This window comes from Mirounga angustirostris, unplaced genomic scaffold (assembly GCF_029215605.1).
Source record: "Mirounga angustirostris isolate CCGP_5_RB_7025 unplaced genomic scaffold, mMirAng1.0.hap1 SCAF_12, whole genome shotgun sequence".
Classification (NCBI taxonomy): Eukaryota; Metazoa; Chordata; class Mammalia; order Carnivora; family Phocidae; genus Mirounga; species Mirounga angustirostris.
In genome coordinates this window covers 103821520-103848888 of record NW_026991720.1, presented here as the reverse complement: position 1 = coordinate 103848888, position 27369 = coordinate 103821520, and the positions used below count along the sequence as shown (strand labels likewise).

General features: G+C 58.2%; 1 protein-coding gene across 12 annotated transcripts in view; it reads right to left on the bottom strand.

Moving 5' to 3' along the window:
- The window catches only part of TNS3 (tensin 3), a 214654-nt gene that overhangs the window by 94801 nt on the left and 92484 nt on the right, over positions 1–27369 (bottom strand). For all 12 annotated transcript variants that reach the window (XR_010406632.1, XM_064575503.1, XM_064575508.1 and 9 more), the window contains 9 exons: positions 22806–22858; positions 20933–21104; positions 18436–18486; positions 16427–16549; positions 12858–12922; positions 10447–10530; positions 2797–2909; positions 2425–2485; positions 1765–1840 (listed from right to left, as the gene is read on the bottom strand). Coding sequence is in view for 11 of the 12 variants with exons in the window: in XM_064575498.1 (XP_064431568.1) it covers positions 1765–1840; positions 2425–2485; positions 2797–2909; positions 10447–10530; positions 12858–12922; positions 16427–16549; positions 18436–18486; positions 20933–21104; positions 22806–22858 (798 nt within the window). In the remaining variant the exon portion in view is untranslated. The remainder of the gene's footprint in view (positions 1–1764; positions 1841–2424; positions 2486–2796; positions 2910–10446; positions 10531–12857; positions 12923–16426; positions 16550–18435; positions 18487–20932; positions 21105–22805; positions 22859–27369) is intronic.

Sequence of the window (27369 nt, the reverse complement as noted above, 5' to 3'; positions counted from 1 at the left end):
ATCACAGGCATCCCAGCCTTCACAGTCTGGCTTCGACCTCCCAGGACAATGAATCGCCGCCAGGACGTCTGAGCGCCCCCAGCAAGCCTCTGGCGCCTCGAGGCCTGGGGACCGTCGTGCTCCCAGCCCGGTGCCTGCACCCCCTCGCAAGTCCCTTCCGCCTAAAGCCGCCCGCCTGCCCGCCTCACCCAGCATGGCCCATCCTGGGATCCGTCTCCCACAGCAGGCCCGCCGTCCCCCCCAGGCTCCTCCGGGACAAAGATGTCACCCTGTCCCTCCCTTCCTTCCTGTGCTAGGGCCCCACACAGAGACCTAGAAAGCTCAAAACATTCAAAACAGGACAGTTGCGTAAGTAAATTCCCGGTACGGAAGGAAGGAGGGAGGGGATGGGGATGGGGATGGGGAAGGGAGGGGAGGAGGAAGGAGGGTGGAAGGAGGAAGGAGGAGGGGGCCCCAGGCCACTGGACTGGCCACCCCACTGCCTCACGAAGACCCTGCAGCCACCAGCCCACAATCGGGGGGTGGGGGAGGCTCCCCCGCGCTTGAGAGTCACCTTCCACATCTCGGGGCTTTGGCCACCTCCCTGGGGTCCTCGCAACAGGGAGCACCCATCCTAGAGACGCCGCCTCCAGAAGCGGGTGCACGTCCTATCAGCATCCCCGCTAGCCTCTCGTGGCCTCTCTGGGTCCCTTGGCCTCCTTGAAAGCTGGAACACTAGACCCAGTGCACGGAGCTGTCCAGCATACAGCCAGTGCCCAGTAACAGCTCAGCCCGTTGGCCAATCACCGGGTCCTGGGAGATGCGCCCAGGGGCCACCTGGGCAGAATGCAGAGACACACCCTCCCCCCTCTCTCTCGGTCTTCTGACCAAAGGAGGAGGCTGGGAGCTGCTCTGCAGAACATCCTAGAAGAGAAAGCTTTCTCCTTGGGGACAGTGCAACACAGTGAGCAAATGGGCTGAAGAAATGCATCCGCCACCCTACATACACCTCAGCTCTGCCCCCCGTGGCCTGAGGACACCAGCCCCTTCATCTCGAGGTCCTCAGGGACGAGGGACATGCTGTTTGTCTCACGGGGACAGTGGGCTCCCCCACTGTGGGCTGAACACAGACAGAGGTGGGACGTCTACACCCAGACACCAACTTTCACGACCCCACTGACCCGCCTTTTGTGAGAACTCGGGATGGGCCGACCCCTGAGAAAGGATGTGAAATCCAAATGTTTACGGGACATTAATAAGAATCTTCATCTACATCTTGTCACAGGTCCCCCCAGGCCCTGGAAACACTACAGGGAATTACTCCTACGCATGTCGGAAGGTACAGGGGCCTCAAGGCTTCCCGTGTGCCAATTCCTCTAAATCATGTTAGATGTACAATTTTTTTCTATATTCAAGACGGAAAAAAGGGAAAAACGTATTAGCTCATCTCATCCAAGAAGCAGAACCCCCTGGAACTGAAATTATCTGGAGAAATCACCGTGGAGGCCATTCACCAAGCCATGACACACCAGCTGGATTTCACACAGGGGCCACTAAGGACTCGCGAGATCGCACGTATGGTTGGGGAACGGGGACCCTCGAAAGCGCAGGGGCCGAGCTAGGACTCGCATTTCGGAGAGCACACAGCGAGTGGCCCTCTCGATTCCTTCTGCCCCTTCTAGTAAAACGGCTTTCTCAGAAAATAAGCCAAATGCCCTACGATCAAGGCCACCTGCCACGCTTCCCACAGGCTTCACCAAGGAGGAGGGACAGGTGCACACTCACCATGATGTCCCCTTTCAGCAGCTGGGCAGGCTCGATGGCGATGTAGATCCTGCTCTGGGTTTCCGGGCCAACGTTGCTTCGGGACACACAAGAAGGTAGAGCGTGATGCAATTTCATGATTTAATGGAAAGAATCCCTTTTGAGAAAAGCGACCGCACAGCTCAAACTCGGAGAGGACACAAAATATCCCGCGTGGCTCAGGAATGCACTTCCCGGGGGTCTGTCCAGCATGCGGAGCGTGCACGTCTGTAAATAGCTGACCACATCACTGCGAAGGTGCCACCCACGTGCAGGTCCGCCGTGAGTCCAGACACATGACAACAGCTTGTTCCGACCCTACCACTCACTCACGTTCTATTAATGTCCACAAAACACTGATGCAAGCAGACAAGAAAGCAAACCAGGAAAGCCCAGAGACTTGTACAAATTCTGAGGGCACGTGTCTGCCCGTTGCCGAAAATGCGCAGGGGACAGAAAGGCACACCGTCAGGGGACTCTGGTGTGCAGGCCTCCCCTCCCTCCAGGCTCCGCGTCCACACCCCTTCCTGGAGCCAACCGTGCACCTGCCGCCCACCGGGCACCCCCCCGCCCGATGCCCCCACCCCTTCCCGTGGGACAGGCGGCTCTGAGAGGTGCATTTCCAGGGAGCACAGCACTTACTAGATCCCAGACGTGTACACGGGCTGCATGGCTTGGTAGAGCTTCAGAAAGGGCCGGCACACTGAAAGACAGAGTTGTCTGTGAGACGCAGGACCGGACGGACGGATGGCAGTTTGACAAACAGCAAGAGAGAGGCGTCCTGGGGCAAGGTGACCCCATGCTGCGTCCACGCTTTGGGGAAGCAGCAATGGCGTTGGACCGCAGAGTAACGGATGGTGGGGCTCCTGGGGAAAGGTCCTGCTGCCCCTCCCTGGGCCCCCGCACACGGCAACCAGGATGCTTGGACGGGGAAGGGAGGGAAGGCAGGCCCCTAAAGCGCAGGGTCCGGACGGGCCAGCAGGTCTGGAGACACTGCTGTGCGTGGACACTCACCTCCGCCCGCGTCGAAGTTGGGAGTGCCGTGCAGGATGACAAAATGCAGGAACAGTGGCGAGGCGTTCATCTTCACCGACCCCGAGAGGAGCCCGCTGAGAAACTGCACGTACCTGCAACAGACAGCGGCTCAGGGCTCCCACAGGTGCCCCCACGGCTCTGAGCCCACGTGAGCCTGCCTGCGCACGGAAGCCAGAGTCTGCTACCCCGGGGTACTGCGAGGGGACCCAGCCCCACTGCCCACAGCCAAGGGGGTCTCGACCTCCACGTCTGACCCTGGAGAGCACAGCCCGGGCACACGACCCTGCCGGGATCACTGGATACCTCCTACGGAACGTGGCCGAGCGCCCAGTGCAGAACCATGGGTCCTATGCTAGCTCTGCTCCCACACCGCAGGCAGCCCCTCTGCCCCCAACCCAGAGCCACGCAGGGTCAGGCCACGGGGCTGTCACGGTCCCCCCCAGAGCCATGCGGGGTCAGGCCACGGGGCTGTCACAGTCCTCCCCCCCCAGAGCCACACAGGGTCAGGCCACAGGGCTGTCATGGTCCCCCCACCAGAGCCACACAGGGTCAGGCCATGGCTGTCACGGTCCCCCCAGAGCCACGTGGGGTCAGGCCACGGGGCTGTCACGGTCCCCCCCCCAGAGCCATGTGGGGTCAGGCCACGGGGCTGTCACAGTCCCCCCCAGAGCCACATGGGGTCAGGCCACGGGGCTGTCACAGTCCCCCCCAGAGCCACATGGGGTCAGGCCACGGGGCTGTCACGGTCCCCCCCAGAGCCACATGGGGTCAGGCCACGGGGCTGTCACGGTCCCCCCCCAGAGCCACATGGGGTCAGGCCATGGGGCTGTCACGGTCCCCCCCCAGAGCCACACGGGGTCAGGCCACAGGGCTGTCATGGTCCCCCCACCAGAGCCACACGGGGTCAGGCCACAGCTATCATGGTCCCCCCAGAGCCACGCAGGGTCAGGCCATGGGGCTGTCACGGTCCCCCCCCAGAGCCACACGGGGTCAGGCCACAGGGCTGTCATGGTCCCCCCACCAGAGCCACACGGGGTCAGGCCACAGCTATTATGGTCCCCCCAGAGCCACGCAGGGTCAGGCCATGGGGCTGTCACAGTCCCCCCACCAGAGCCACATGGGGTCAGGCCACGGCTGTCATGGTCCCCCCAGAGCCACACAGGGTCAGGCCATGGCTGTCATGGTCCCCCCAGAGCCACGTGGGGTCAGGCCATGGTGCTGTCATGGTCCCCCCCCCCCAGAGCCACATGGGGTTAGGCCATGGGGCTGTCACGGTCCCCCCCAGAGCCACATGGGGTCAGGCCACGGGGCTGTCACGGTCCCCCCCAGAGCCACACGGGGTCAGGCCACGGCTGTCATGGTCCCCCCAGAGCCACGCAGGGTCAGGCCATGGGGCTGTCACAGTCCCCCTCTCCCGTAAGGACCTCACCCCGCTAAAGGCAGCAGGGTCACTCTGCCCTCACCTCCCATCCCATGGGGAGACCCCGGCGGGCTCTCTGCCGCTCATGGCCAGGGGCCTATCGCCAAGCAGACATGGGTTTTGTGATGTGGTAAAGGTCACCCTGAGGCTTATAATCAGCATGCCTGTGACCAGAAAGTTCATTAAAGAAAAGCTAACCCATCCCCCTCCCGACCGCACCACTCCTAAGAGACAGACACATGACAAAGGTCATCCGTGTATTTATTTCTATAAAGCATGTGGACAGAGAGGAGACTGCACCCTTGTCACCTCCCTCCAGCCGTGACGGTCACGTCCACGGCTAAAGCTTTACGTCGATGAGCCCAAGCTCAGCACAGGGCCCATGGCTCTGCGTGCCCAGCCACGGGCCTGCTCCCCCCCAAGCCCGGGACGCTGACCCAGAGGAAGCACGTCGCGCCCCTCTAACAGTCTCTGGGGCCCACAGGCAGCTAGCTGACGATCAGCAAGCCCCAAACACAGAGCCGGGCAGCCAGCAGCCGCCCCCTACCACGTGCCCGCATGCTGCTCGGTCTGCGCACACCGCCAGCCCCCGGGTGCATCGCAGCGTGCTAGGGACACTGGATCCACAACCCACGTATCTCCCCTCTCTACGCCCCGATTTTACTCCAGTGTCCATGTCAGGGAGGGGTGAGAAGACGTTTCACAGAGAAACACACGCTGAACGTTTATGAATTGTCCTCTGGGGCAGCCTCGTCCTATTGTCCACAAAAGCAGCACGCACGCAGATGCCCTCTCAGAACACGCACGTCCTCCGCAAGCCGACGCGGCAGCTGTGACCGGAGCCCGCGGCCTGGCTAGCGGAGGCCGGACACGGAGGGCCAGGAACCAGGCCACATGTGTTCATGGCCACCAGGAAGCGCCTGCTGCACCCAAGAAAAGCAAAGCAATTCCCGGGTGAAGACAGGAGGAACAAAAGAAAAGGAAAGGCTCGCGCCTCCAGTTCATCCAGCCCACTGGGAACACGGGGTTCACCTGCGGCGAAGGGGGTGGGAACCTGAGCGTTCCCCTAGCACACAGCGTAGGCACCCTGTTCCAAACAGCTCCTCGGCCTCCCACCCTCTCCTCTTTCTTTGGAGGAAAGGAACTCCCTGTGATGAGTTTTCCACGCCTCATCTCAACTAGCAAGAAGGTGCAGGAACCGTGCGTGTCCAGGCGGGGGACTAACTGCACAGCACGTGCGTCACTCCGTGCCAGCAACGCGTTCCTTACCACCAGTGACGAGAGCCGAAATTTATCGTGGGAATTTCCGAATCTCCCTAAACACGTGATCCGCACCTGACACCGCTCAGCTCTCCCTGAACACGTGTGCACATGCGCGTATCAAAGCTAGCATGACCACGTCACGTGGCTCAGGAGCCACTGTAAGGGCATATCTTTTCCTGAGCCTTCCTGTCTTCACCTCCACGGGGCTCACGGGGCGCAGAGATGGCGGGGAGACGCGGGCTGGGACCCAAGCTTGCTGGTTACCTAGTATTGTTCCCCAGCGCTCCCATCCCTGGCTGTGGCAGGAGGCCCAGCGGGAGGGCCACCCTGGCTCCAAGCTCGAGAAACCCATGGGCCGCAGTGGGCATGCGCCCCGAGGAGAGAGGACAGGTGCCTGCTCCCTTGTATCTGCCCTGTCTCCCGTGCACGTGCTCTTTCAGACACACAAGGCATCATGTCAAAAGCCAAATAAAGCTTTACTGGGAAATGTCCGGCTATCAGACACACCCAGGAATCCTAGTCTCTGCAGGCCCACACCTTTTACCAGGCAGGGTCGGACACGAGAATGACCCCATCGCGGGCCTCCTCGGGATCCCCTCTGCCCCGCAGCCCTGGGAAGGTCAGCTCGTAAGCCCAGTATTAAATACGTGAAGGCTTGGAGGAGGCTTGCTGTTGAGGCCCCAAGCGTCCCAGGCCACAAACCCCCAGCAAGCTAATTTATTCACTCTTGCCACGAGATCCATTTGAAATGGGTTTCTCGAGCTCAGTCCCTCGGGGTAGCAGGGGCCACAGGGAGGGTTCCCATCACAGCATTTATCCCACAGATGTGGCCATCCTGGGCTCCTCTGGACTCAAAGCGCCTCCAGATGTATCGTATGCACTGACTCAGTCATCTACCTACTCGATAATGGTTTGTGAGCATCTCCCATTGCAGGAGCTGGGTGGATAGCATTCCTCTCATCTGCGGGTGCAGGAAGATTTGCCAAGGAAGGCAGAATAGAACCCATGCCACCATTCCACATTGTAAATGCTATAGCCTCTGGTGCACGCAGACAGGAAGGGCACGTGAAAGCCATGGGCTTGCTACGGTGAGAAAATGCTCTTCCGTGTTCTACACTCTTGCACCGCAATTACAAAGCTCTAGTAAGTCGTAACAGCAAAAAGAAGAAAATAAGGCAAACATTCTTCCCTGGTGGGTGCTGAGCATTTTGAGTGGATGGAAAGAATAAAAATCACATGACGGTCTCAATAGACACAGAAAAAACAAAATACAACATCCATTTAGGATAAAAAGTCACAAAGTGGGTATAGAAGGAACACCCCTCCACATAATAAAGGCTGTGCATGACAAACCCACAGCTAACACCATACTCAATAGTGAAAAACTGAAAACTTTTCCTCTAAGATCAGGAACAAGACAAGGATGCCCGCTCTTACTACTTTTAATCAACGTACAGCCACAGCAATCAGACAAGAAAAAGAAATGAAAGTCATCCAAATCAGAAAGAAAGATTTCAAACTGTTACGGTTTGCAAATGACATGATATTATACACGGAAAACCCTAAAGACTCCCCTCAAAAATTGTTGGAATAAATGAAATTAGTAAAGTCACAGGATACAAAATTAGTATACGTGAATCTGTTGCATTTCTATATAATAATGCACTACCCCCCCCCAAAAATGAAGAAACAACCCATTTACAATAGCATCAAGAAGAGTGAAATATCTAAGACTAAATTCAACCAAGGAGGTGAAAGACCTGTGAACTGAAAACTATAAGACACTATGGAAAAAACTGAAAGAGACACAAACGGGAAAATGCTCCATCCTCATGGATGGGAAGAATTAATACTGTTGGGTGCCTGGGTGGCTCAGTTGGTTAAGCGACTGCCTTCGGCTCAGGTCATGATCCTGGAGTCCCAGGATCTTCTCCCTCTGACCTTCCCCCCTCTCATGTGCTCTCTCTCATTCTCTCTCTCTCAAATAAATAAATAAAATCTTTAAAAAAAAAAGAATTAATACTGTTAACATCGATCTATAGATTCAATGCAATGCATATCAATATTCCAACGGCATTTTTCACAAAAATAAAAAAATGAAATTTGTATGGAACTGGGGAGCCTGGGTAGCTCAGTGGGTTAAGGGTCCTACTCTTGATTTCAGCTCAGGTCATGATCTTAGGGTCATGGGATAGAGCCCCGCGTCGGGCTCCACACTCCGCAGGGAATCTGATTGAGATTCTCTCCCTCCCTCTCCCTCTGCCCCTCCTAAAATAAGTAAGTAAAGTCTTTAAAAGAAATGGGCAAAAGAACTCTGGAAAACAGTATGGAGGTTCCTCAAAAAGTTGAAGATAGAGCTGCCATACGATCCAGCAATTGCACTACTGGGTATTTACCCCAAAGATACAAATGTAGGGATCCAAAAGGGTACGTGCACCCCGATGTCTATAGCAGCAATGTCCACAATAGCCAAACTGTGGAAAGAGCCAAGATGTCCATCAACAGATGAATGGATAAAGAAGATGTGGTGTATATACACAATGGAATATTATGCAGCCATCAAAAGGAATGAGATCTTGCCGTTTAAAACGACGTGGATGGAACTGGAGGGTATTATGCTGAGCAAAATAAGTCAAACAGAGAAAGACATGTATCATATGACCTCACTCATATGAGGAATTCTTAATCTCAGGAAATAAACCGAGGGTTGCTGGAGGGGGGTGGGGTGGAAGGGATGGGGTGGCTGGGTGAGAGACACTGGGGAGGGTATGGACTGTGGTGAGCACTGTGAATTGTGCAAGACTGTTGAATCACAGATCTGTACCTCTGAAACAAATAATACAATATATGTTAAAAAAAAAAAAAAAGAAGAAGAAGAAGATAGCAGGAGGGGAAGAATGAAGGGGGGGAAATCGGAGGGGGAGACGAACCATGAGAGACGATGGACTCCGAAAAACAAACTGAGGGTTCTAGAGGGGAGGGGGGTGGGAGGACGGGTTAGCCTGGTGGTGGGTATTGAGGAGGGCACATTCTGCATGGAGCACCGGGTGTTATGCACAAACAATGAATCATGGAACACTACATCTAAAACTAATGATGTAATGTATGGTGATTAACATAACAATTAAAAAATTAAAAAAAAAAGAAATGGGCAAAAGATCTGAATAGACATTTTTCAAAAAAAGACATCCAGACGGCCAACAGACACATGAAAAGATGCTCAGCATCACTCATCATCAGGGAAATGTAAATCAAAACCACAATGAAGTATCACCTCACACCTGTCAGAATGGCTAAAATCAACACGGAAAACAAGAGGTGTCGGCAAGGATGCGGAGAAAGGGGACCCCTCGTGCACCGTTGGTGGGAATGCCAACTGATGCAGCCGCTGCGGACAACAGTATGGAGGGTCCTCAACAAGCTAAACATAGAAATACCATGTGGTCCAGTAATCCCACTACTGGGTTATTTACCTGATGAAACAAAAACACAATCTGTACCCCGTGTTCACTACAGCAATACTGACTGTAGCCCAGATATGGAGGCAACCCAAGCGTCCACCCGTCGATGGATGGATGGATGAATGGATGGAGGTGTGGTGTTATATATATCACAGAATATGAATCAGCTATAAAGAGAGGATGAAATCCTGCCATCTGCAACAACGTGGATGGACCTCGAAGGTACTACGCATAGCAAAATAAATCAGACAGAAAAAGACACTTATATGTGGAATCTAAAAAACAGAACGAATGAACAAACAAAATAAGCTCAAGAGCTCACAGATGCAGAGAATAGAGTGGTGGTTGCCAGAGGCAGGGGTTGCTGGATGGGCAAAGGGAGAGAAGGAAGACGGGCGGGGCGGGAGCGGGGAGGAGGACAGGGGGTAGGGGGAGGGGAGGAGGGGTGAAGGGAAGGAGGGAGAGGAGATGGGTCTGACCACAAACAGGCCCAGACACTGGGAACTCCCAGGATAAAAGGAGGAGATGCCCCTTGCAGCCTGGAAATCCCTTTCCCAGATGGAAATATCGAGGCCCGGCTCCTGATCAAAACACACCCGTGACCGGCCTCCTGGATGCAGAACCCTCCATCTCCCCTCCATCTCAGCCACGCCCGCGGGCACCCGGGGGAGCTGATGGAAGGGTCAGGCGCACAAGATGGGAAAGCATCCTGGCAACCGTCTTGACGATTCTTGGCCAATTCCTCGCTGTTCGCTTTAAAATGAAAGTGGGGTGACTACGTGCTTGGCTCCATGTCACCTTGTGCAAAGACCTGGGTCTGGGAGGAGGGCGGCTAGGGCCTTCCTCAGCCGGGCCTGGAGGGTGCGTGGGCTCACCCGGGGGCGCACGGCAGGAGGAAGTCTGCTCCCCAGGGCCCTTCGCAGCACTGACTGAGCATCTCCCAGGGGGCCGAGCCGAGCTCCAAGAGGGGGTGGTGGGTGGGCCAGGGAGGCCAATGTGAGGAAAGGGCCCCGGACCTCAGGGGCTGACAGCCTAGGGCAGGAGTCGGCCAAACACAAACCTGCCCATGAGGCCACATTCACTCTCGTGTTAGGTCCGCCGCCGCCGTGACAGGAGACCACGTGGCCTGTGAGGCCCAGACCAGCCACTCGCCAGCCCATTACAGACACGGTTTGCTGACCCCCGGTCCAGCAGACGGAACCCAGTTCCAACATCATGGCATGAATCCATACCGGCCCTGAGCGTGGAGGACCCAATGTGGAGTGTGGAGCACGTGGGGGACTCCTGGGTCCACCTCTCAGAGCCAGCCAGGGCCAGGGGCTCCCATGCCACCCACGTGCACGGGGGCTCTTCTTCACTGCTGGGCACCCACCAGCCCTCCCCACCTCCGCTTGGCGGGTCAGGGGAGATGGCCCTCTTGTCCCCACTTTCTGAAACGTAAAATCTCACTGTCCCGTTTGCTCTGGCTCGGGGACACATACATACCGTTTCTGGGAAGGCTGCATTAAAGCTGAAACCTTATCATCATAGAACTTCTTCATCGCAAACCTGTCGAGGGCCTGGTCGGCACTGAGAAAGGAGAGAGAGAGAGAGACGCAGCATTCAGCGTGGACGCCGCGGGTGGTGGGCTGACGGGGACAGGTGCTGTGGCCCGCAGGCCTGGAACGCCAGCCAACACAGCGGCACCCTCTCTCCTCCCCACAGGCGGGCACGGGGCTGGCATCCTGAACTGTCCCATTGCCACACCGGCCCCATGACAGCAGGGAAGCAGCAGAGGGCTCTGCGTGAGTGTCGGGATCCCGAGGGTGTGGGGCACACCCGGAGACCACGGTTAGTGACAGCCAGCAAGCCCCCGGGGGCCAGCTCGGGACCCGCAGGGAGTCACGACTCTCAGCAGGCCTGAGGGGGCCAGACGGCGGCGGCTGATGAGGGTGGCGAGCTTCCAAGCCCTCATGGCTGCACATCATGGTCCTCAAGTTTCAGCCACAGGCAACCCTGCTCCCCAACGACCCAAAGCCCACAAGCAGAGGGCACTCAGCAGGATCCTCAGGAGACCCAGTAGCCGAGCATTCACGGGTCTGCCTGATCTGACTTCAGATACGTCGTGGGACATGGGTGTAAGAGGTCACAGCAACTGAGTCTTGTCTGAGCCCAAAGCTTCCCTGAAAATCTGATGGCAGTTGGGCCCTCCCCTTGCAGCATGCATGCATGCACCCCTGCAGAACACGGGGATTCACCACGTGCGTATGTCCTGGGCTGCACTGACGGGGCTGTCCCAGAAAGAAGGTCCCCTTCAGCACTGAGCATTCACTGTATCGAGGGCGTTATGTTTCTAAGCTGAAACGTGCCCACCCTCACTTGTACGCATTCCTCTTCCCGGAGCTTACAGGTCTTACCAAATGCTGACAATGCATTTCTGGCCCGTGTGTGTGTGTGTGCGTGTGTGCATGTGTTCAGAACATCACTGTCAGCATTAGGAGTGTTCCCGCTGACGGTCTCCCTGAACGCTCGTCTCCAGGGTGCCGACCCAAGAGCCTTCCTGCTACTTGCTGATTTCTAGTTTCTGATGCAATCCCGAGCACGTTAATGCCAGAGGTTTTAGAAATGCGTGCTCCCCGTGACGGCTTCTGGGAATGTCATCTAAGCGGGGAAGCGGAGAAATGATCGAGGACACATGTATGTGTGAGAGGCTGGCCATCACGGCAGGCTCCGAGCAGGGAATCACGAGAAGCTACCTCGACGGGGACAATCCACCCATGCCTAACGACCTAACACCAGCTCCACACACGGGGCCGGGCCGCCACCTCTCCGAGGCCGGGGCGCACGTTCGGGAAAGAGTGGTGATTGAGAAAAACAGGGTGGAGCCACGCTGCTGGGGCGGAAATGTGAGGGCGACGCCGAGCAGCGTCCGCACGTCTGGGCTCAGCTGGGGGACTCGGTGTGAGCAGCAACCTCGGGCTCTGGCGCACACACAAACCCTTATTATCACCGAGAAGGGATCTGGGTTTCACGGGCGCTTGGGTTTCCTCCCTGGCGGGGACCAGCTCCACAGTTTGTGTCCAGAGAAAACATTTGGAAAGTCAGATTTCGCTCCTTGCTGCTGGGAAGGGCAGGATTTATCGGCTAATGTGAACAGAGCCTGTATGTCCTGAGAGTGGAGCGGCCCTTGCCTCACAATGCAGCCATTGAAACGACAGGGTAAATGCAAACCCACAAAGAACGATATTTCTGGACTGGATTTCAGTGGGAGTGAGATGTGTGCTTGGGGCGCCGTGCGTCTGGGGGCACCGTGTGTCCGGGGGCACCGTGTGTCCGGTGGCACCGTGTGCCTGGAGGCACCAGGGATTTCGGGGCACCGTGCCGAGCCCCCCCAGTGCCAGCAGGTTCCCACCAGCCTTGCTGTGCCCGCCGTCCCAGCCTCCTGTGGGCAGGTCCCCTGGTGGCTCTTCCACCTCCTGGGGACCAGACGAGACCGGGCTTCCCGCTCACAGGCCGGGAGACCATGAGCACGCCTGAGCCTCGGTCTTGTCACCTGTAAAGTACGAGTGGAGACAACTGCCGCCTGGGTTACCCTGGAGGACTGAGGGAGAAAAGACAAATCTGCAGAGCACTTCCCGAGACCCAGGGCACGCAAAGCACGGCAGCCGTGGCCACTCGGCTTTACAGGGTAGAAGGCGCTCAGTGAGACCGCGCGGGTCTTGCTTCCAGTACTGGTCCCGTCCACCCCTACGGTTTCTGTTAGAGACGGACAGTGCACACGCTTTACTTCCGCCGCCACCACCGAAACGTCAGCATGAGGCAGACAGAGCTGCACATCCTCGGCTGGGGCTGGTTCCCGGCCGAGCCTCCCCCTCCGAGATCTGCCGGCACCCCGGCAGCGCGGACGCCCCACGTACCTGGCCGAGACATTGGTGAAGTGCATGTAGGATGATATGACCACGCCAATGCGTCCCTTTCCGCCCTGCAGGAGACAAAAGAGGGACTCGGTTTCTCTCGACTCCCGTGGCAGAGGTGGAAGGCTCATTCGCTCGGGATGACAAAGAGCTTGCGCTGCTGGGGAGCCACCCTCAGCTTCCTCTGGTCCTGGCTCCGGGGGACGGCCTTACCCAGCCCAGCAGGCAGCGGACACGCCGGGAGCCCACGGCAGGAGCCAGTGCCGCCTGGGGCATCCGTGGGCGCCCCAAGGGCAGATCTGCACAGAGGCAGCCAGTCAGCTCACCAGGTCCCACCGGGGCCACAAGAACGTGCTGGGGAGGAAGCACTTAGTGTGATTTCATTACAGGTGACAGAGACCTGAACGCCCGCCTCAGGGGCTGAGGGCTCTGAGTGCACGCAGCCCCGGAGAGCCCAGAGGGCATCACCCCGCTGCCCCCGACCCCGCCCTGCCCAGTTACACCGGGACCATGGCCCCAACATGCAGGGCTCAGCCCGCGACCACAGATACACACGGCCCAGATGGGAAGCTGCCAGAACCCCAGGCCAACGGGACCCACAGGAGGGGATGTGTGGAGGCACCACGGCCGTGACAGGCCACCCACACCCAAAGCCGCGGACTGCCACCTTCTGGAACATACTGCCAAGACCCAGATCAATGGTCAGCAAACCACAGTCCACAAGCCACTTCTGCCCACCCCGGGTCCTGCAACCTGCGAGCCACGAGTTGTCACGTTTTAGAACAAGTGAAGAAGAATCAAAAGAATCAGAAGGATACCCTTCCGTGACACACGAAGCACCGAAAGCTCAACCATCACGGTCCGCAAATAAAGTCTGACGGAACACGGCCACGCCTGTCTGTTCAGGCGCATCGGGGGCTAGATCCACAGGCAACGGCGGGTGTGAGCAGTTACGACGAGACCCTGCAGCCCCCAGAGCCCAAACTATCTGCTGTCTGGGTTTTTCACAACGAGTTAGGCAAGCCAGAGAGAGGAGCACACATGCTTGTCCCCACGTCTGTCCTGGAAAGAAACAGCTGAGCAAATCCAGTCCACACCTCCAAGGGGCCCACGACGGTGTGTGACCGTCACCCAGAGCGCATGCCTCTCTGTCCCGTGCACGTCAGGCTACAAGCAAACACCTCCTCTGTCACGTCGGGCGCGCATGGGGCTCATGCAGCTGCCAGGCTCAGGCAAGTCCCTGCGTTTCTGGTGACTCCTGAGAGGCCGAACTCGAGCAGGACCGTCAGAACCACTGACTGCACCACTTGCTGAGGGGGTGGCCTTCCCCAGCGACTCAAAACCAAACAGCACGGGGGACGAAGCCTTCCAGAGGAGCTGCCGGCTAGGTCCGCTCAGCCAGTCGCCAGCAGGTGGAGGTGAGGGGGCCCGGTGCAAAGTCGCACAAACCCGCCCTGCATAGCGGACAGGAGGGCAGGGCCGTCCCCTTGCTGGGCCTGGGTCTGCCCTCCCCCCGGCCAGGGGCCCAGCTCCGCTCCCGTTCCTGGCACACGCAGCAGGCAGCGCACCTTCCTCGGAGCTCACGGGTTTGGGCAGATGATGCTGATCTCACCCCCGCCACGAGCTAGATACACTTCTGTTAATGTCGACATCTGGAAGGTCACGTGAAGTGAAGACTTCTCTCTCAGGGCACGTTTTCTAGAACGTCTCGGGAAGGGCTTGCATGTCCCCAGAATGGAGCAAGAGAGGAGCAAATAGTTTTCAAACTCCCGACGTGCTCCTGATAAATCCCGCTAACAGGACTTGTCTCGGGGCACCCAGGTGGCTCAGTCGGTGAAGCGTCTGCCTTCGGCTCGGGTCATGATCCCGGGATCCGGGGATCGAGTCCCGCATCGGGCTCCCTGCTTGGCGGGAAGCCTGCTTCTCCCTCTGCCACTCCCCTCCTCCTCGTGCACATGCACCATGCACACACACTCTCTCAAATAAATAAATAAAATCTTTAATTAAAAAAAAAAAAAAGACTTGTCCAGAGAGCCAAGCGTTGGGTAGGACCAGCACGTGTTTTGGAGATCTCTCTGCAGTGAGTCTGTCACCTGTGGTGCAGATATTATAAAGGATACTATAATCGACTTCATTAAAAAGTGAAGTCAATGACCAAAATGGGACACGTGGTTAAGGAGAGCTTCTCAAAGTCCGGCATGCCAGAATCTTCTGGGGGCCCCGGCAGGCAGCAGGTCGGGGTGAACGGGACCTGCATTTCTCACCTGATCCAGGTAGCTGGGCTGCTCCACCCCCACCCAGGGAATGCTGCTCAGAAAGCCCTGTGCACTGAGCTCCCGGAGGGGCATTCTCAAATCACCAGGCCAAGCCTGATGGAAAGCAGTTTGTTTTAACTGACAAGAACTGGTTTTAAAAAAAAAAAAAGCCTATCTTCTTTTGAAGTTTGCACCAAAACACAAATCTGGAAAGGAGATCCTTAATATAATGCGACCCTAAAAGGCCCCAGTGAACGTAATTTCGTAAGAAAACGAATGGGGGACCTGACTGTTTGCTGGAGAAGGTAATCAAGTCAGGTGTGAGAAGAAGCAAGAAAAGTGAGAAAGAAACAGCACATCCATTTGTGTGCACCTGCCAGGATTTGCTCAGAGCCGGGGGCCTGCCGCCCACCACGACCCAGGCCCGCCGCCTTCCTACAGACCGCACGCGAGCGAGTCTCAGAACCCCTAGGGGACAGTGGCTCAGACGGCCCAACGTAGCTCGAGGGGAAGGGTCTCTGCACCTCAACTCCACAAGGCAATGGATTTTCCTGCAGCTTTTGAATGTGCAAAGATCTGAAAAAGAGACATTTCAAGAAGGAAACGTCCACATGTTCATGATGTTCCAAGGGTCACAGGAACACGGTGTGTCACGTACAAAGTGAGGAGGGGCACCTTCCTTCTGGGAGCACCGTCCCTTCCCAAAGTGCCTCCCATAGGCTGCACCGCATGGCAGGTCTGCGTCCTTCATGGAGGGCCCAGGGGGGCTTCCCCGCTCGGGACAGCGGTGTTCCGTCGAGCCCTATTCTCCACCCATCAGACCCGAGGACTGGGAAGTGCAGGAAGGCAGCGAGAAACCAGAGGAGTGAGAGGAAAGCTCCCAGGAGGTCGGAGGTCAGATGCAGCCAGGACGGAGGTGCGCCCTCCCCCCGGCCAGCGTTGGCCACCCTGCTGGGCGCGGCCAGCTCCCATCCCCCTTGAGCGGCTGGCTGGGCGAGGACCACGCGTTCGCAGCAAACAGCATTCCGCCCCCAGGCTCAGATGGATCAACTATAGCAGGACTCAGACAGCCCCCCACGTCCTCGGCCGCTCCTTCTCAAAAGGGCTTTCCGAAAAAAACCAAACCGTGTAAAGATAAAATGGTTCACTATCGTCCATGCCTTTCGTTCGTTTCAAAATGTCCAGCTATGCGTTCATCGACCCGAGGCCTGCAAATTCTAGAGCCAAACTCCGGGAGAGTGAGGACAAACACCGGCAGATCCGGACCTGGGTGTGAAAGGCGGTCCCCGCGGGGCCCCGAGCACGGGGCACACTCACCCTGCAGTGGATGACCACCACGTGCTGGGGGTCGCTGTTCAGCCAGGACTCCTGCGCCTTGCAGATGGTGCACACCTGGTCCAGGGGCGGTGCATGCAGTTCCGGCCAGCCCACATCCAGGATCTGCAAGGAGAGACGGGCTCTCTACCAAAACCCTGCCGCGAGTTCCTTTCCTAAAGCCTGCTGGGAGTTGTGGCCAGGAGCCTTTACTGGGAAGGAACACAGGGCGGATTATGTTGCCCCCGTGAGACGGCCGTCCCCATCTTATCTGCTCTCCAGCAGCCGGGACGGCTATTCTAGAAAGGGCTTGCAGAGCCGCTAATGGGGCATGGCTCGTGGGGAGGGCCGAGGCCGGGCCAGATCTGAAACGGGAGTTCTTGGCCGGAGCTGCTGCCAAAATTCCTCTGTGCAGACTGAAATCGCAGTCTGGGAAAATGCAGGGAGCTGTTCCCCACACACCGCGCGGATGATGTCTCAGAGAGCGGCCCGTCCCACGTGCTTGAAGAAAACATGCCCCTCTCAGGACTGGAGCGTGCCCACGAGGGAGGAAGCACCGTGAGCCCGGGTTACAGTTCGGAGCAGGAACAGAGACGGTCCTCACCGCATGACGCGGAACACAGCGTGTCCTTGCATGGGAAACAGCCTCCCCGAGCAACCTGACACCCTCCACCACCCCCCAGCGATGCAAAATACGTCCTATTCCACCTTCCTTTTCTTAAGGGGAGAGGTCTCTTCTATAAAAGTAACAGAAATAGTACAAAATGATGGGAAAATTTCATAAAAATGCCAGGAAGCTGGAAAATATCGCATACCCCTTCCACCACATAGGGGTAACAGCTACAACACCCGTGAATCCCTTAGATTTTTTTCTATGTGTCGAGCAGAGCTGAGATGCTATTATCCAGGACCTCTATATCCTACTTTTGTTACCTAGCATTAAAATAGGCAATTCACCGGGCGCCTGGGTGGCTCAGTTGGTTAAGCGACTGCCTTCGGCTCAGGTCATGATCCTGGAGTCCCGGCATCGAGTCCCGCATCGGGCTCCCTGCTCAGCAGGGAGTCTGCTTCTCCCTCTGAGCCTCCCCCCTCTCATGTGCTCTCTCTCATTCTCTCTCTCTCAAATAAATAAAATCTTAAAAAAAAAAAAATAGGCAATTCATCAATGCACCGTATATTCTCATTCCAATAGGTTCAGAATATTCCGACATATGGAATACATATACGACATACACCCTAACTCACATGTATACACAAGCTTAAAGACTTCCCCTAAATCTTTGCTACGAAAAAGATGAACGCATGGAGGGGGGAGTATGTGAAAGCAGCAGGAGGGAGACCCTGGAGGTAGAAACGGTCTGTGGATCCCACCAACGTCAGCTTCTGGCACTAACACTTTATTACTAGTTAATGCGTGGTGTTACCACTGGAGAAGACTGGGTCTGGGGCTACGTGGGATCGCTCTGTATAATTCTGCAACGTTCTGTAAATCTATAATTATTTCAAACTAAAGAAATTAATTTGGGAGCGCCTGGGTGGCTCAGTCGTTAAGCGTCTGCCTTCGGCTCAGGTCATGATCCCGGGGTCCTGGGATCGAGCCCCACATCGGGCTCCCTGCTCAGCGGGAAGCCTGCTTCTCCCTCTCCTGCTCCCCCTGCTTGTGTTCCCTCTCTCGCTGTCTCTCTGTCAAATAAATAAAATCTTTAAAAAAAATTAAAAAAGAAAGAAATTAATTTAAAAATGACCCAAGGGGGCACCTGACTGACTGGCTCAGTCAGCAGAGCATGCGACTCTTGATCTCGGGGTGGTGAGTTCGAGCCCCATGATGGGTGCAGAGATTCCTTAACAATAAAAAATCTTAAAAAAAAAACCCCAAAAAACCCACAGGTAAGAACAGTTCCTGATACCCCTTACGAGGTCACATCCCACAGAGACTTGAACTGTTTTTGCACGAGCAGATATGCTTCGGGGACATCTGACGGAACTCAGAACATAAAGGGTTAAGGTCGTACCTTTGGGTTAAGCTTCGTAAGGTCATATCTCTTTTCGGAAAGGTTTAACACCTGTGAAGGGGAAAGAAAAAGCCATCAGACAAGTCCGCGTCCTCGAAGGGCAAAGAGGAAACAGCGTTCACACTTCACACGCTGTGTGCCTTCCAGGGACTAAGGATTGTAAAAGATTGAAACATATATAGGAACGTTATTGTCATGGAATGAAACACAAATAGAACAAATACATAGGGATGGCGGACGGAATTGTGCGGGACCGGCCGCCCCGGAGAAGCCCGGTTGCTGGGGCGGGGCGCGACGGAGGCAGCGAGGGCCAGAGCCGGCGGGGACCCCACCATGCTGCAGCAGGCCTGGGAGAGGAGATCAGGTGCCCTCACGGCAGAGACAGCTGAGCGCGGGGGCCTGGGCAGGTCTGCTTGGGGCGCGCGGCTCTGCCCTGACCTAGGTCCACAGCCCCTCTAACTGGACCAAGCTGCTGCACTGTCCCATTTAAGGACCAGGCCCCTGCCTTCCGGGGCCCAGGGCCCTCCCGGGTATCTGGGGACAGTGAACAGAGGGCAGACGGAGGGCAGGCGCAGGGACCAGGAGAGAGCTGACCCCTGGGCCAGGATTCCGGAGGAGGGGGACCGTTCCTGCAGAGCAGACTGCCCCGGGCAGAAGGCTGCCGTCCTGAAGATGTGGGGCCCCCAGAGCAGAAGTCTGGGTTCTGGGCTGGGACACGCTTTCCCTGCCTGCCATCAGGTCACGCTGAGGACTGCCATCCGGGGAACAGGCAGGTGCTCAGGGGCCAGGACAGCGCTGCTCGGGCCGCACTGACCGCTCAGGCCGACACAGGCTGCTGGGGGGCGGGGTGCCCTCGGCTCCGCTCTGCCTCTGGGCCGCTCTTGGAGACAGTCATGTAGTCACCCAAAAGGGTGGCAACCTCAGTTTGTCAGGCGGGACAGAGATCAGCAGCTTCAGCAGGTAAGGAGGCCGTGTGGGGGCGGGGGCAGGTGCAGACGAAGCACGGGGACTGCACTTCAGTGCTGTGGTCACACCGGGCAGCCAGGGGACGCACGGGACGCTGGCCCACACTTCTCTCCAGACGGAGGCTCCCTCCGACCACGTCACACACGTCCCCAGGACACAGCGGCTTCCAGGCGCCCACCGTCGGTCCTCGTGGTTCAGGTCAGCAGGAGGGAAAGGCTGGGCTCTGACACCAGGATGCCGACCCCCACCGGGGCCGACAGGTCTGTCTGATGCCGCACGCCGGCCACACCAGGGGGGCTGCCCACCCGCAGGGCGCCCGGGGCGGCGGCCACAGGCACAGCAGGCGGCACGGCGGACAAGAGGCCCGGGGGAGGAGCCCCAGAGCACCTCCGTGAAACCGGGGGCCCAGAAGACCAGATGCACAGAGGCAGGGGACCACGACCCCCACAGGCTCAGCAGCCACCCCGAGACACTCAGTGACTGCTTCCCATTTCAGCAACTCAGTGTCGTCCCAGTTACAGCGCTCCGTGTCCGCCACTGTCCCCGTGCTCCGCGTCTCCCCCCACTCTCCCGGTGCTCACTGTCCCCCCTCACTGTCCCTGTGCTTGGCGTCCCTTCACTGTCCCCACGCTCAGCGTCCCCCCACTCTCCCCACGCTTGATGTCCCCTCCCACTCTCCCCGCACTCGGCGTCCGCCCCCCACTCTCCCCACTCTCCCCACGGTGTCCCCCCTCACTGTCCCCGTGCTCGGCATCCTACCCCCACTCTCCCGGTGCTCACTGTCCCCCCCCACTGTCCCTGTGGCTTGGCGTCCCTTCATTGTCCCCACGCTCAGCGTCCCCCCACTCTCCCCACACTTGATGTCCCCCCCCACTCTTCCCACTCTCCCCACGGTGTCCCCCCTCACTGTCTCCACGCTCGGCATCCTCCCCCCACTCTCCCCATGCTCAGTGTGCCCCCCCCACTGTCCCTGTGCTTGGCGTCCCTTCACTGTCCCCACGTTCAGCGTCCCCCCACTCTCCCCACGCTTGATGTCCCCCCCCACTCTCCCCGCACTCGGCGTCCGCCCCCCACTCTCCCCACTCTCCCCACAGTGTCCCCCCTCACTGTCCCCGCGCTCGGCATCCTACCCCCACTCTCCCCGTGCTCACTGTCCCCCCCCACTATCCCTGTGCTTGGTGTCCCTTCACTGTCCCCACGCTCAGCGTCCCCCCACTCTCCCCACGCTTGATGTCCCCCCCCACTCTCCCCGCACTCGGCGTCCGCCCCCCACTCTCCCCACGGTGTCCCCCCTCACTGTCCCCGCGCTCGGCATCCTCCCCCCACTCTCCCCGTGCTCGGTGTGCCCCCCCACACTGTCCCTGTGCTTGGCGTCCCTTCACTGTCCCCACCTCAGCGTGCCCCCCATACTCCCTGTGCTCAGTGTCTCCCCCCACTGTCCCCGTGCTTGGCGTCCCTCATTGTCCTCACAGTCGGTGTCCCCCCGCCGTCCCCACCCTCCACTCCTGCTCAGTGCCCCCCCCCCACTCACCAGGTAGTTGTCCCCGTGTTTGGACCTCAGCATCCGCGTCACCTCCTGCAGGTTGTGCAGGTAGGACTCTTCGGAGCAGCCGGTGGGGAAGGACACCGCGATGATGCGCTCAGTGATGTAGGTGAGGTCCAGCTCGCGCCCGTCTTCCATGGTGGGGCTCAGCACCGCGGGCCTAGGAGAGGGGGCCGGTCAGGAGCGGGGTGGGTCCCCGGAGTGGCGGACGCCAAGGCGCCCGCCCGCGCTGCTCACACAGGAGCCTCTGTAGTCTCTTCCACGTGGTCTCCGGTCACGGGAGCATACAAGCCCAAACGCCCTGCCCGGTCCTGTCTGCGGCACCACCAGCCACCCCAGCACATACATGGGGGGAGAAGCACACTGTTCCGCTGCAGAGGGAGCCCCTCGGGAGGGACCCTGGGGGGAGGAGCCTGGTCCTCCCTCCTGGGGTCGGGTCGGCGCCAGGTGGGGGGGAGCGTAAGGCAGGGGATGGGGAGAACAGAGGCCACCGCTAGGTCTTCGTGTCCCATCCTGGGGCAGCTGTGGAGGCCGCGGAGGGGACCCCCTGGGAAGGGATGTCAGCAGCTGCAAAGACAGGGTGCCTCCCCTGGGAAGGAGAGGCGGCCGGGTCAACAAGCAGGGCTGTGTGCGGGCTCTCTGCTGAGGACACCTGGGGGGGTGGGGGCAGCGGGTGGGAGGGCAGGGGTGCGGACGGAGGCAGGAGGACCGAGCTCTGGACTGCCAAGTTCACTGGGCCTGCAGAGGGGAGGGCCTGCCCACGGGCCCCAGCTGCACCTGCATCACTAGGACGTGCTTGGGGACTGTGGCCGAGAGCCTTGCCCCTTCCACCCCTTCCTTCTCCAGGAGGACAGGCCCTCAGGGCTGAGGGTGTTTGGGACGAGGTGTTGGGTCAATCCCAACGGGGTGACACCCCACGGCGAAACAATGGAGGGATGCAGGACACACGCAGGATGCTGGTTTGGGTCCATGACTGTCACTGCCATGAGCTCTGGGGGTTTGTGACTGTTGTCTGTTTATTTACTGCCCCTTTTCTATGTGTTTCTCTCCTGATTTTGGAAAAATTCAAAAACATAGAAAACAACTTTGCAAACCGCTACGTACCCATCATCCGACTTCAAAATTAGCCCCCATGCCCCCCACACCCTGCTACCTCCACCATCACCCTGCTTCGAAGAAATCCCAGACATTCTATCACTTCATTTATAAATACGTTAGTATTTCTTTCTAGAAGATAGAAGCTTTTTAGGAATACCTACAAGGTCGTTATCATACCTAAAAGAAGAAACATCAATCAGATCCAAGATCATAAACTTAATTTTTAAAGCTGATTTATTCAAATCAGGATGCAAACAATCACCAAGATTTTGTTTTGTCTACCTTATGCGCTACAGAGGGACGCAAAAGAGTTTTGATTACTTTTAAAAAATAATCAGGTTTTTTAAACATTGATTTAAAAAGTCACAATGCGTGTTCTCCACCAACCGCAGCTCCTGAGGGACCGCCCCGCGGGGAGTGCTAGATGTGGCCGTCCCAGCAAGCACCTGCCGCGGCGCAGGCAGACAGAGCTCAGTGCACCTGCTGGGTTCAACCCTGCAACACCCCCAACGTTCACTTGCACAATTATGCCACAGCTGTGCGTGGAAAGAATCGCTTTCCCACAATCTGGGCTTTAATGCTGGGAGGCTGCACCCAGAAAAAGAAAATAAATAAAAACTTGATATGTACCGCCTTTGAACATTTATTCCTAAAGTCAAAAAAAAAAAAAAAAAAAACTTAAGATGACTACGGAATAAAGTAACACCAAGCTGACCCCGGGCAAGGACACACAGACGAGCCATGCACGGGGCTGGCCACTCACCTGGGTGGTCTGGCACGGCAGAGAGCAGTGGACGGTGCAGAACCCCCCGGAGCCTGCAAATGACAAAGCATGGGTCATTCTTGGTCCCCCTGTCCCCAGCCTGCAGCCCGCCAAGAAGAAAGGACACCGCCCGTCCCAGTTTAAGGTGGGAAGTCAAACGCGGTGACCGTGGGTTCATCCTAAGGCCAGGGAGGGTCTCCGGCATGTCAGGGCATCTCGGCCTGGGGATTGCGGGCCCCCAGCCACACGCTCCCAGAACAGCCCGAAGGACAGGATCCATGGTGGGATGGACCCACAGGGACGGACCTGTCCCTGTATATAGGCAGCGCTCGACCAAGGTCACGGTTACCATTAATTTTACCGCTAGTATATACTTGAAAAAAAAACGACTAACCACTGTGTCTATGGTTTAAGAAGCCCATCGAACAGGGAAAAGCTCCAGCTTGCTTTACAATTTCCACGACACTTCCGTGTGCGTGTGTGTTAATGCGATACCCGAAGGCTGCGTATGTATGACTTTGGGACACATGTCCAGCCACTACGTGAGTAAAAATCACTTCCCCATTCCAGCAGCGGGGAAACCAAGGCTCAAGAGGTGTGCAAGGCTTTGCCCAAGACGGCAGAGGTGGGGAGAGCCCTTCCCACAACAGGGCGGCTCCTCTCTGGGGCCTGCCATGTGTCCTGGCCCTGTTCTGTGGACCAGCCAGGGCGCAACCCCCCCCCCAGAAGGGGGGTGATGCTGGAAACGTGCATGGCAGGACGCCCAGATTCCCCAGCCCTCCCTCCTGCTTCCCGCCAATCCCGGGCCTGGGGAACCCTTCACAGGCTCGGACACCCCACTTCACCAGCACCCCACTGGGCACCCAGTTCATCCTGGCTACTTCGGGAATGGAGACGGACACTCCCCAGAAGTCACACCAACACCATGCCTAAGCCAACTGCAAACCAGAGGCCGTGATCTGGGCCCCCAGGCAGAGACAGGACCTGGAGGGCGCCCTCCTCCATGCACAGAATGCCTAGAGTTTGCCCGTTGGCTGTCCCTGGTGGACACATGCCTCTCCTACATGTCCCCTTACAGACGAGTCTGGGGGCTGACTGAGCCCGCTCCCTTGGTGCCAGGACCCCAAGCAGCACAGGACAGCGGCCCCCAGGAGGTCAGGGAGGCTGGGCACACTCTCCCTGAACCAGCCCTGAGGGGTCCCAGCAGGCCCCCAAGAATCCCCACCCGCATCGTTTGGCATGGATGGATGGCAGACGGATCCATGACAGACAGATGATAGGCACATAGACACATAGATACGTGCGTGAAAGGCAGACCGCTGAACACACACATGCGCACACGCACACGCGCACACATGCAGACACAAGCACACATGCGCACACGCATACACACATGCGCACACGCATGCACACATGCATGCACAGACATGCACGTATACACGCATGCACACATGCATGCACACGCGCGCACACATGCACATATGCACATGTGCACGTGCACATGCATACACACGTGCACACATGTGCACACATGCACGCATATACATACACATGCACATACATGCAGACACGTGCACACATACACGCATGCACACATGCACACACACATGCACATAGACACACACACAGCGAGATGGGAAGGCCGGGCCTGCCCACCCTCCCATGGCTCCTCACGCCTACCTGCAGCCACTGCACTGTGCCCTACGTCAATTTAGACCAAACGGATGTGCACAGACCGAGAACCACCAGACACGGGCCACGCACGCAAGTGTGTGGATAAAGCACAGATACCTTCCCAACCCCCCCCATCACCCGAGGGGATGACGGGCCTGAACCACCACTCACCGCCCACACCCCCCAGCCCTCGGGTGATAGCTGCAGCTCAGCGTGGAGGGGCCGGGGGTCCCCGCAGGGAGGGGGTCACCTGAAGGGAGTGTGTCTTGGGCAGAGCACAACCGGTGCCCGAACCCTGAAGTGGCATCATTCTGTACCTTGGGGACAGCGAGGGGACGGGTGTGGCCCACAGGTGATGCAGGGGAAGTGACGGGGGTCCCAAGGACAGAGGTCAGCCGGCCCTAGACCCCGGTCCACCATTCCACCAGCACGGTGTCCCCTGGGGGCTGACTGAGGTCAGCAAGCACAGCCCCACCCGCCAGGATACCTGGCTTCCAACAGGAACCCCAGGAAAGCAGACGGGACCATCCTCGCTGCACAGCCTGGGAAAAAGGCGTTCGGGAAGACGGTGTTGTAGCAACTTCTCATGCCAAACTCGAGACTTCTTCAATCCCCCGGCCCTGGTGGCCCACAGCCCGTGCTGCCGACCTGTCCCCGAGCCAGACCAACATCAAGGAGGTCGGGAGAGCCTCTCCTGGAGAGCTGGTCCTGTGGAGCAGCCAGGCTCTGAGACTCGGGGTGCACCACCACCCCCCAATGGGGGGAAACCTAGCCAAGCAGACGACGCACCAGTGACCGGACCCGGGGACGCTGGGATACACTGGGACAGCAGCCCCTTGGCTGCCGGGAAGGTCCGCCGTGCAGCGGACGGGAGGCATGCCCAACCAACGTGACGGGGCACAACTTGCCCGCACACGGCGCTGGTCAGAGGGGGACACGGGGCTCCCTGTCTCTGTGCATCTTCACTCAAAAGCGAAGAATCTACCTGCTCTCGGGGCTCAAAAGCCAGGCCCCCGTTTATACACCACAGCACAGTTCGTGGCTTAGGAACAACCCAGAAACCAACTTAGTAAAAGTCTACTGAAGAAGGTCCCTTGCTCACCAGAACCCTACACCCTAACCACGTTCGGGAAGTTTAAGAAAAGCTCTCTTGCGTGAAGACCCCAGGCCTCCCGAGCTGCACGTTTCTCTTGTGTGCTTTTGCAAGAGGAGAGCGGCCCGCCCACCTCCCTCGGGAGCCTTCCAAGGACACGCCAATCTTTACAGACCGACACCACGTCTGGAGAGATAGCAGGTGTTTCCTGCACTCCCATCTGGTCCCCACCTGCCTCGGCCCGGCCCAGCCCCCTCCACCCCCGGCCGCTTTGGCACGCGCTTATCGCAGCCTGCAACTTCTAAAGGCACCACGAACCCCGAGAGCAAGGGGGTGCCAGTGGAATCTGTGGCAAAGGTTACACCTGCAACAGGTAAACCGCAAAGCCCATGCTGCCGCATCTCGGCAATGGCCCGGGAGCTCCCCCGCTGGACCCCAAAGCGGTCCTGGGCCCCCAGTGAAGTCACTGGCCTCCCTAGCCATCTGGGGCCAGCCCTGCCATCCGGGACACACCGGCAAGCAGCAAAGCAGGCGTTCCACCAGGTAAGCAGTCATTCCATCGGCCCGGAGGGGCTGTCTTGCTCAACACGCTTTTGCAATTATCGACCCTCATTTCTTTGGCTAATGATGTGACTTTTATGTAAGAAACAGGCACAGCGAAAGCAATTTTGCAGCCGTGGGACATCTTTCGGAAGGGGACGGGGACCACCGTGAGATCTGCATGTAGACACAAGTGTCTTCTATTAAGAGAGGCCCACTGAGCCCGGTGCTCGCTTCCGAGTCGGTTTCCCCCGGGGGCAGAAGGCAGGGCTGGATGCCTTTTCTCGGGTGGAGCTGGTCCAGGCTTTGTCAAGGGACGAGGCTCCTCCGGCAACACGGGCTCGGCCACTTTGCACCCTATGATCGTGGGCAGGTCCTTCACCTGCCCCAGCTTCAGCCACACTCCTTGTCTTCCCAGAACAGGAACCCCAGTCCCTACCTCACCTGGGGGTGAGGGACCACGCAAGGCTGGCAGGAAACACCTGGCCCGTCCTCCAGAACCCCACCCTCCTCCAGAACCCCACCCCCAGTGCCCCATCCTACAGAATCCCACACCCTGCAGTACCATGGCTTTGCAGCTCATAACCTGGCCCCTCTCTAAGAGGACAGGCCCACGGAGAGAAGGCTGGGGAGCTGTGGGACTGATCGCTGATCTTGTCTGGGACCCCTTTCCCCTCTCTGTGGGCACCGCTGGGTCTGTAGCTAAGGGACGCCCAAAGTCAGGCCGTGTGGGCACAAGACGAATGCTCCGAAGCCCTCACTGTAAGATTCAAGGCCTGCGTCTCAGGGAAGAACGCACAGGGCACTGGGGTCGGGGCACCGCATTCCCACCTAACAGGACTGCTGTCCAGGCCAAAAGACGCGACGGACGTGTGGATCTCCCCATCTCGTATCTCAGCGGCAGCTGATGCTCTCCCATGGGCTTCCGGGAAAAGGGACACTGGACAAACATCTGCACCCATGCCTCGTGGCTAGCAGAGCACGAGGACCACCCGGCTGGCTTACAGAAGGACCGGGCTCGGGGGGCAGGGGTGGGGAGGGCGGTGAGGACAAGCCCTGGACAGGAAGGCGGAGGGAGGACACTGACAGCAAGCCCCCATCACACGGGGAGTAGAACCACACCACGCCCCTCTGGGGGCTGTGACCGCAGGGCCACACGGGGATGGCCAGTCCTGCAAGGGAAGGAAGGCCTGTCTCTAGGTGTCCGTGTGAGGACTCTGAAGGCTCCGGCTGTGTGACCTTGGGCAGGTGCCTCGG